General features: G+C 48.7%; 1 protein-coding gene across 4 annotated transcripts in view; it reads left to right on the plus strand.

Annotated features, from left to right (window-relative positions):
* Positions 1 to 10,966, plus strand: part of LOC121330089 (bromo adjacent homology domain-containing 1 protein-like) — a 43,495-nt gene that overhangs the window by 25,383 nt on the left and 7,146 nt on the right. For all 4 annotated transcript variants that reach the window (XM_041276360.1, XM_041276363.1, XM_041276361.1 and 1 more), the window contains exon 2: positions 8,937 to 10,604. In XM_041276360.1, the coding sequence (XP_041132294.1) occupies positions 8,957 to 10,604 (1,648 nt within the window). In that variant the 5' untranslated portion in view covers positions 8,937 to 8,956. The remainder of the gene's footprint in view (positions 1 to 8,936; positions 10,605 to 10,966) is intronic.

The raw sequence follows: 10,966 nt of genomic DNA on the forward strand, positions 1-10,966 counted from the left end.
TTTATTGAAGATAGCACGGAGACTCGTCTTTATTGAAGATAGCACGGAGACTCGTCTTTATTGAAGATAGCACGGAGACTCGTCTTTATTGAAGATAGCACGGAGACTCGTCTTTATTGAAGATAGCACGGAGACTCGTCTTTATTGAAGATAGCACGGAGACTCGTCTTGATTGAAGATAGCACGGAGACTCGTCTTTATTGAAGATAGCACGGAGACTCGTCTTTATTGAAGATAGCACGGAGACTCGTCTTTATTGAAGATAGCACGGAGACTCGTCTTGATTGAAGATAGCACGGAGACTCGTCTTTATTGAAGATAGCACGGAGACTCGTCTTTATTGAAGATAGCACGGAGACTCGTCTTGATTGAAGATAGCACGGAGACTCGTCTTTATTGAAGATAGCACGGAGACTCGTCTTTATTGAAGATAGCACGGAGACTCGTCTTTATTGAAGCCGTCGCTCTGATTCTTGAAGTTCTACGCTTTGAGCAATGGGAGTATTTTTTAAGCGCGCCGCTGGTTTATAACAAACTCTTAAATGTCGTTCCACTAAGTCTAATTTTCTAGTAATATGGTGTGTAACTTTGCGGTCTCGTTTTCACTGAAATTTGAGTGTTTTGAGAGGCTAAAGGCTTTAACGCGACCCGGACGGCTCCGCTGCCCGCTCCTGATATCCCGCTTAGCTGCGCTCTTTCCCACCCGGCTCTTTGTAAAGCCCGAGCAATACATTACTATTTTTTTTTCAATGATCTGGAATGAAAGTAGTCCAATATCCCGAGCCGCTGCTCTGAAGCGATTTTTAAAAATGCAGTTCCAGCATGAGACTGTGACCGGTTTACTGAACTCTTCCATCCGAATTCATCTGAGCAGACTTGAAACATGCTTACAGCCTGGAGTTCAGGACCATACATTCCGCCTGCTTTCCACAAGGAATGACACTTCTACTGAATATAAACCAGTCAACACAGCTGGAAAATAAGCACCAAACTAGAAATACGAAGCAACGTTTTAAATAACGTGTGCCCCCAGCGAATCACGAAGAAATAAACGCGGCCAGCGCCTCGCTTCCATCCAGGCAAACGTGTTAGCACCGGCGTGTAGGTCTAAGGGTTTTGCTAAATAATACCAACATTTGCATACGGCGAAAATATGTTAGAAGAAGAAATCCATTGATTTTCATGAATTACACTGAATAATTATTTTTAAACTTAAACTTAAATAGTTAGCATCATGAATGAGAGAAAAAAACTGTGAAATTGAGCGACTTTACAAGGAGACAGCGTTATCAGCACCGTTAAAATAAGTTATACAAAATGTGCAGTGCGAGTATTTTTAAAGCAGGCACCTGGTTCATGTATTGCATTGATTTCCATGTATAACACTGACTGCCAGAATAAATCAAATACTGTAGTGCACCATATTAAATATTAATTTCTGCAGATCCACTAGGAAAAAGACAACGATGAGACACATGAGCAAATCTGAAAACACACAGCACAGCCCGACATGTGAAAACACACAGCACAGCACAGCACAGCCCAACATGTGAAAACACACAGCACAGCACAGCACAGCACAGCCCGACATGTGAAAACACACAGCACAGCACAGCACAGCCCGACATGTGAAAACACACAGCACAGCACAGCACAGCACAGCCCGACATGTGAAAACACACAGCACAGCACAGCACAGCACAGCCCGACACGTGAAAACACACAGCACAGCACAGCACAGCCCGACATGTGAAAACACACAGCACAGCACAGCACAGCCCGACACGTGAAAACACACAGCACAGCACAGCACAGCCCGACACTGAAAACACACAGCACAGCACAGCACAGCCCGACACTGAAAACACACAGCACAGCACAGCACAGCCCGACATGAAAACACAAAGCACAGCACAGCACAGCCCGACACTGAAAACAGCACAGCACAGCACAGCACAGCCCGACATGTGAAAACACACAACACAGCACAGCACAGCACAGCCCGACATGTGAAAACACACAACACAGCACAGCGTGAAAACACACAGCACAGCACAGCACAGCGCGACATGTGAAAACACACAGCACAGCACAGCCCGACACTGAAAACACACAGCACAGCACAGCACAGCCCGACATGTGAAAACACACAGCACAGCACAGCACAGCCCGACACTGAAAACACACAGCACAGCACAGCCCGACATGTGAAAACACACAACACAGCACAGCACAGCACAGCACAGCCCGACACTGAAAACAAACACACAGCACAGCACAGCCCGACATGTGAAAACACACAGCACAGCACAGCACAGCCCGACAGGTGAAAACACACAGCACAGCACAGCGTGAAAACACATAGCACAGCACAGCGCGACATGTGAAAACACACAGCACAGCACAGCGCGACACGTGAAAACACACAGCACAGCACAGCGTGAAAACACACAGCACAGCACAGCACAGCCCGACATGTGAAAACACACAACACAGCACAGCACAGCACAGCCCGACATGTGAAAACACACAGCACAGCACAGCGTGAAAACACACAGCACAGCACAGCACAGCGCGACATGTGAAAACACACAGCACAGCACAGCGCGACATGTGAAAACACACAGCACAGCACAGCGTGAAAACACACACACAGCACAGCACAGCCCGACATGTGAAAACACACAGCACAGCACAGCATGAAAACACACAGCACAGCACAGCACAGCCCGACACTGAAAACACACAGCACAGCACAGCACAGCCCGACACGTGAAAACACACAGCACAGCACAGCACAGCACAGCCCGACACATGAAAACACACAGCACAGCACAGCACAGCACAGCCCGACACGTGAAAACACACAGCACAGCCCAACACATGAGCCTACATCGTTTTCAGATCAATGCTACCTTTTCTTTAGAGCATGTCTAAATAATTGTACCTGGGCATAAGCAATGTTAAAGTCCATATCTCACATAGAAATTCATTTTTTGGCTTTGGGGTCATACTTGGTTTATTTTCACAAAGAGCAAGAAATAAAAATCTCCGTGATCAATTCTAGAGCACTGAGAGACGTATCATTGATTCCGAAAAATTCCGAAAACGCACCGGAGATGCACGAAGTTGGCGTGACGTCACTAGGGGAACACATACCAGGAACAGCTGAGAGATATATATGGCTTCAGACTGTGAAAGCGATCATTATGAATTTCTCTGACGTTTTCAATAGTCTGTATCACAATAAGGACAGCAGGACTGTGGTGTGCAGTGAAAGAATTTGTGGGGGAGAATAAGAAGTGGTTTGAGTGGCGATTCCGATTGATGACTGTTTTGAACCTCCAGCAGGATAAAATAACCACGTTGGCATGAGGAGTGCGAGCGACACACCCCCTGTGTCTGCAATTCTGAATGTGGTTCTTGTGTACACCCTGGCTAGCAGTTCGTTTATAACAGGGCTGCTCAAACTCGGTCCTGGGGACCCCCTGTGTCTGCTGGTTTTCATTCCAACCAGGCTCTCAATTACTGAACTAGACCCTTGATTGAACTGCTAGTGTGCTTAATTGGACCTTTTGACCAATAATGTTGATAAAAAGTAAATAATGCAATTTGTTTCCATTATTATTATTATTATTATTATTATTATTATTATTTCTTGGCAGGCGCCCTTACCCAGCAATGTGCATATGAACATTACTTTAAAGATGATTGAGAATCAGAAACTGGGCGTGTCGATTCATTCTTTTGATTCCTGCATCTGAAATCTTGAGCGCCCACGTGTTTGTGCTGGTTTAGCACTCTGACGCTTTTATAAGCCGTGTGCATGTTTATTTTCTTTGGGTAGCTTTGGGCCACAGAGTTTATTTGATACCGGTATATAATAATAATAATAATAATAATAATAATAATAATAACATCTGATGTCTTGATTGTCTCCGTGAACAGCTGTCTTTGTAAAGGACCGCGTATGTGTTTGTGAACTTGTGTACCTGTGTCTTACAAAAGAGAAAGGAGACCATTTGTACCTGCCAGAGAGTAACAAACAAAAGCTTTAGTGTGTGTGTGCCGTGTTGTATGAAGCGATCGTTGCACTGTGATGAACTCGTGATTTCGGTTTCACAGAATACAGTACTTTATCATGCAGTGCATTCCCTTGCACCTCTCTCAGGTGAAATGGATTTTACACACCCTTTAAACATCATGAGATAGGCCTGTATGTGTGATCGTTTTGTTTATGCCATAGACATATGCATGCATGTGTGTGGTTTGTGGTTCATGCTTTCCCCTAGTGATGGAAGCACTCAAAACACACTTTACGATTGTAAATTTCTTAGTTGCAGCGCAAAAGTATAAAGGACGTGTGTGTGTGTGTGTGTCTATATATATATATATATATAATTATATATATTTATATATATTATATATATATATCTCCATTATAGTATAGTAATATCACATATATATGTGATTAGTCAACATACACTTAATCCACTGTACGAGGTGAAGTTCAAAGAAACGCTCTCCACTTTAGGAGGACCGAAGCTAAGAGAGAGAATGATTTGGTGTCGATCTCCTCTCTCTCGCAGGTGAATCTCTCCTCTCTCTCTCTCTCTCTCTACTAACCTGCAGCTAAACCCTCTCTCCTCTCTCTCTCTCTCTCTCTAAACCACAGCTAAACCCTGCTCTCTCTCTCTCTCTCTCTCTCTCTCTCTCTCTCTCTCTCTCTCTCTCTTCTGATTTGGTGTCGATTTGGGACGAGAGGAGGAGAGAGAGGAGAGAGACCAATCTCTCTCGATTCTTTTTGTACCAGGAGATAAAGCGTCGAGGGTCTCTCTCTCTCTCTCTCTCTCTCTCTCTCTCTCTCTCTCTCTCTCTCTCTCTCTCTCTTACTAAACCACAGCTAAACCCTGCTCTCCTCTCTCTCTCTCTCTCTCTCTGCTCTCTCTTATTGATTCTCTCTTTACTAAGGAGAGAGAGGAGATGCAGCTAAGTAGGACCTGCGATTATCTCTCTCTCTCTGTGTGTCGATTTGGGACGAGAGGGAGAGAGCGAAGAGAGAGAGGGAGAAGAGGACGAGAGAGAGATGAAAGGAGAGGTGGGGGGGGGAAGTGTCTCTCTCTCTCTCTCTCTCTCTCTCTCTCTCTCTCCTCTCTCTCTAGAGAGAAGAGGAGAGAGAGGCTAGAGGAGAAGGACTAAGAGGAGGGGTCAGAAGGAGAGAAGGGACGACATGATGATCTGGGGACGTCTCGATCTTGGAGGAGGAGAGAGGCGTTCTCTAGAGTAAAGAGGTGCCTCTCTCTCTCTCTCTCTCTCTCTCTCTCTCTCTCTCTCTCTCTCTCTCTCTCTCTCTCTGTTACTAACCTGCAGCTAAACCCTGCTCTCTCTCTCTCTCTCTCTCTCTCTCTCTCTCTCTCTCTCTCTCTCTCTCTCTCTCCTCTCTCTCTCTCGTACTAACCTGATATCCAAGTAAGAGCAGAGAGGGAGAGAGAGTAAACGCCTCTCTTCTCTCTTCGATTTTTTGTACATAACATGGTTATTTTCTGCTCTCTCCTCTCTCTCGTTCTCTCTCTCTCTCTCTCTCTCCGGGCTCTGTCTGGTTCAGTGATTTTAAGAAGTTCCCGTTAATGCCACACCACAGAGTCGGGCGCTGCTGCTGCTAACGCTATAAACTCCTAATAAATACAAAGACATTCATGAATAAATACATTAAAAATTAAAAAAGATGAAAAAAAAAAAGCACCGGCAACCCCGCCCCCTGCAAGCGAGCATCTTAACCACTGTGCAAAAGATGCAGCTCGTCTGCATTCTGGATCATGTGACAGGGCAGGCTCCTGTGAGATCACATAAGCAGCCTCATTTAACCCATACAGCTCAGGGCTTGGTGTGAGCTATAGAAAGCCAGCTAGTAGCGATTAGGAGGTGATGGGTGTGTGTGTGTGCGCTTGCGTGTGCAATGAAGCTGATGTCTCTGGTTTATGTGTAGCATGCACGCCTGCACAGCAGGACTGCAGAGTGGTTGCACACTCCTGCTCGATGTGAAGAATTTGGTTTGCAGTAGCCGGACTTAAAGTTGGGAAGTTAGGAGATTTATTTAAAATACATTTTCTGCTCAACTTTTGAAGTTAAAGCAGTTTTTTTTGTGTTTTGCGTTGTTGAAAAATGTACAGAGAGAAACTGGCTGTGCAGGTTATCTTTGCTTTGTTGTAATAGAAGAAAGTCTGGAGCACCAAATAGACTAATGGGAGCCCATAGGAAACCATGCAGGGTCCTGCCTGCCCAGATCACCGATAGCAACTGTAGAGTGGAATTGTGTTTTTGCACCAGGCTTGCAGGGCAGTGGATTCTGGAAGTGGGTTTTGCGAGTTTCTGGAAACACTGTTTGTTAAGCGTGGCGTTGCTTTGCTCTTCCTCAGTGGTCCCGGTGGCATTTGGCAGCACTGTGACAGTAATGGTTTTGTGAGTTGGGAAGGGATGCCTCTTCTCTAGCCCTCGTGCAGTTCCAGTGCTCCGTTTGGCATTGACCTTGGGGTTTGTCTGTGGAGCCTGTCTTGCAAAGCAGCTGTGAGGAGAGGGCTGAAGAGGTCCTTGTTTATTAGGCACCATTTCATAACAGATCACCAGGGCCAGCCTATTGCACTGCAGTACGCTGATCACAAAACGCTTAGGACTCTCTCTAAGGAATGTTTGGGAAATGTGCTTCAAAGCCCATTCTGATTAAGTTAGTTTGCATCCAGAAAACCCTTTTCAGCTGTTTCAGAAGGTTTCTTAGTTTCTTATTTATTAATACAGTTTGTTTTTAAACATGAAGGATTGAGAATGAGCCTCTAAACTGTTGATTTGGGTGCTGACACAGCTGAGCACCGGATTCTGTGTCTTGTTGATTTGGGTGCTGACACAGCTGAGCACCGGACTCTGTGTCTTGTTGATTTGGGTGCTGACACAGCTGAGCACCGGACTCTGTGTCTTGTTGATTTGGGTGCTGACACAGCTGAGCACCGGACTCTGTGTCTTGTTGATTTGGGTGCTGACACAGCTGAGCACCGGACTCTGTGTCTTGTTGATTTGGGTGCTGACACAGCTGAGCACCGGACTCTGTGTCTTGTTGATTTGGGTGCTGACACAGCTGAGCACCGGACTCTGTGTCTTGTTGATTTGGGTGCTGACACAGCTGAGCACCGGACTCTGTGTCTTGTTGATTTGGGTGCTGACACAGCTGAGCACCGGACTCTGTGTCTTGTTGATTTGGGTGCTGACACAGCTGAGCACCGGACTCTGTGTCTTGTTGATTTGGGTGCTGACACAGCTGAGCACCGGACTCTGTGTCTTGTTGATTTGGGTGCTGACACAGCTGAGCACCGGACTCTGTGTCTTGTTGATTTGGGTGCTGACACAGCTGAGCACCGGACTCTGTGTCTTGTTGATTTGGGTGCTGACACAGCTGAGCACCGGATTCTGTGTCTTGTTGATTTGGGTGCTGACACAGCTGAGCACCGGATTCTGTGTCTTGTTGATTTGGGTGCTGACACAGCTGAGCACCGGATTCTGTGTCTTGTTGATTTGGGTGCTGACACAGCTGAGCACCGGATTCTGTGCTCCCTCTATTGGACTGCTTGATGATACTGAGAGGAGAACACTTTGTGTTTCTAATCGCACAATTTCTCAATTTTCATTTCACTGTCATGATCATCTGACTTGGTCCCCAGATTCATCGTACAGGGGAACGAACTAATCGAGGTGCTGCAATGCAACGACACGTCTCTCTGAGAAGAGTAAGGCAAACCACAGAGACAGTGTGAAACAAAAGTAGCATTTACATTCTGTATGACTTAGCTGTTAGGTTCTGGTTTTGTAAAACTAAAGCATTCATTAATTGCATTAATTAATTCATTACAGACTTGAACATACCTCAGAGATTTCTTTTGAGTTTTTTTGTTTGTTGTAAATGTTCAAACCTTTTCGGCTGCATGCTCAGGCCACGTTGAGTGAAGCGTGGATGCGTTTGGACAGTCCAGGGAATTGGGGTGTGGCAGAGCAGGCTTGAGGTCAGCTAGGAGACAAGGAGTCTTGAGTTTGGAATCCAGCAATCTCCATTAAGAGCTGTTCAGCATTCCAATCCCTCCTCTTATCCTGTGTACAGATTGCATTGTGCACAACCATTGGGAGTAGAGATTCATTGTGTGTCGATTTGAATGAACGTGATTCTTTTGTTACTCGAGATGTTGTAGAGGTAGGTATTTCTTGTTTGACAAGCTGCAGGATATCGGACAGAGATGTAACTCCGTGTCAGGAGAGCAAAGATGATAGAAAGCGGCCCTCTAAGCTCACAGCAGGGAGTTTGCTGTAGAATGAAAACCAGACATGGTTAAGTTTGGGCTTGGTTGTTGCGTGGTGATCTCCCTCTGTGTTTACCCGCGCTCTCCAGTCAGTCAGTCAGTCAGTCAGTCAGTCCTAACGATACAGGAAGGTCAGTAATGGGAATGGCGACAGGGCAGAGATCTGAGTGGCTCTTGCAAATCTTCTCTTAAGCCTCCTTGGGTGTCGACAGTACAATCAGTAGTGATGCATTTCTCAGACTGCTGCTTGTTCAGCCCCATCGATTGCCCAGTGTGGGTAGGAGGGTTATTTATCCCCTTTGCCCAAGTATAAAAAATAAGGGTGGTACTAACACTTTAAACAACGGTTCTGTTAATCTTCATGCACAGTAAAAAGAGTGCTGGAAATAAGACTCCCACTGCATAGCAGTGTGATCCATTCCTGGTTTTTACTGTGATTTTAATGAGACACACCTACACACTGTGGCTCATCAAACTTGTTATAAAAGCTGGAATTGGTGAAACTACTTTACAATAAGATTATTTTATTAACAAACTTGAAATAAAATGTGGTTGGTGGCTCACGTCTCTCTCTCTCTCTCTCTCTTTCCTCCCCCCCAGGCTCCGTTGGAAATGATGTCATGACCCACTCGCGGCAGAAGGATTCTCTGAGCAGGTATCGCAGTGAATGCCTGGAGAAGGTGGGGGGCGGGACGCATGGTGACAGGATGAGCGGGACCTGGCCCGAATGCTCACGTCGAGGAGGTGGGGCCAAGCAGGGTGTGTCCAAGCAGGGAGGTGGAGCCACGCAGGGCGTGTCCGAGAGGGGAGGGGAGGACAGAGAGCAGGCCGCAGACCCAGACAGGAAGTCTTACCCTCTACGGAGGAGGGCGGCCCTGCTGGAGTTCGACACGCGCAGCTGCCATGTGGTGCTGACCAGGCTGGAGCAAGAGAACCTGCTGAGGAAGAGGAGCCTGGCAGCGGCGGGGAAACACTCCTCCGGGAGAGGAAAGAGGAGCAGGGGGAGGAGGAGGCAAGGCGAGGGGGGCCAGGAGAAGGACTGCTGCAGCAAGAAAAGGGGCAAAGACCCCAGCCTGCCACCCAAAGCACAGCTAGAGCCAGCCCTGGAGCCACGCAAGCGCAGAATGGCCTCCCTCAACGCAGAGGCAGTCAACAGCCTGCTGCTGGAGCGCGATGACGGCCCCAAGAAAATCCAGCAGTTAAACAAGGACCCCCTTGTGCCGTCCGCAGACCGGCCGGCGAGCCGCCCAGGGCCCTGTGGCAGCGGCACAGCGAGGGGACCCCAGTCGCTGGAGAGCGGCCCCAAGTGGCGCGGCAGGAAGGTCAAGGTGAAGGAAGAACCCAAGGAGGTGGACTGGGGGGCTCCGGCTCCCAAGAGGCTTGCCGGCCTCAACGCAGCGGCCCTGCTGAAGCTCACTAGTGCCACTGCTGGGGCCAGACGGAGGCTGAAACCGGACAGCAAAGGAGAAGGAGGAGCAGCAGGGGGGGGCGGAGGGGGAGGCAAGCAGGGGCAGAAATCTGATCAACACAAACACAGGCATCATCGTCATCATCATCATCATCACCAGCACCAGCTGCAGGTGTTGCAACAGGGGACCTGCCTTGGTTACAAGAAGGAGGCTGGCACCCTCAAAACAAAGTGGGAGGCAGGGAGGGGCGGCTTCCCCTTACCGGGGTCCCAGTGCCGGAGCCTCCCGGGGTACCCCCTGAAGTCTGTGAAAGAGGAGCCCAGGGAATCTCAGCTGGACCCCTTCTTCTACTGCAGCCACCAGGACAAGGTGGAGTACTGCCACCGCCTGGCTCTCTTCCTGGGTCACCACAGCCAGGGCTTAGCCTCTCAGTGCGGGGGTCCGGGGGAGGGCGGCGGGGAGCAGGAGTTCCTCATCCCCCCCCACTCGCTGGCTCACTCTGCCCTGGCCATGGGCTCACACCCCTACCTGTGTGCCGAGCCCTGCTTCTCTGGGTATTACCTCCACATCGGCCACCAGGGTGTCTCCTCTCCCCCCCTCCTGTCTGGGACAGGGCCCTTTCACCCCTCCGCTGTCCGGAGTTCGAAGCTGCTGGTGTCCACTGCTACACCAGGGCCCCCCTCAGGTATCCCCTTCCCTCACCCCGTATTCTGCAGCGCACTGGAGTCCCCCTGCTTCGGGGAAGCCTGCCGGGTCAACGGATTCACCTCCACCGCTTACGGAGCGATGCACCCGCTCCCCAGCAGGGGGTGTGCTTTCAACACCTGCCACGGAGGCTGCGTGCACGCGCTCAAAGAAGGTAAGAGAGGGGACGGGGGGATGGGGGGGCGCCCTGACCTTCAGGAACTGAGTCACGGATGCCCAGAGAGCAGGAGAAACAGAGACCGAGAGAGAGAGAGATACAGATAAAGGGGGGAGAGGGAAGGGAAGGGAAGGGGTTAGCAGTGGCAGGTCTATAGGAAAGAGAACTCCCCTCAACACTGCCGAGCTGTATAGAGGTCTATAGGAAAGGGAACTCAACACTGCCGAGCTGTATAGAGGTCTATAGGAAAGAGAACGCAACACTGCCGAGCTGTATAGAGGTCTATAGGAAAGAGAACTCAACACTGCCGAGCTGTATAGAGGTCTATAGGAAAGAGAACTCCACTCGGCACACTGCTG

This window comes from Polyodon spathula, chromosome 17 (assembly GCF_017654505.1).
Source record: "Polyodon spathula isolate WHYD16114869_AA chromosome 17, ASM1765450v1, whole genome shotgun sequence".
NCBI classification, from domain to species: domain Eukaryota; kingdom Metazoa; phylum Chordata; class Actinopteri; order Acipenseriformes; family Polyodontidae; genus Polyodon; species Polyodon spathula.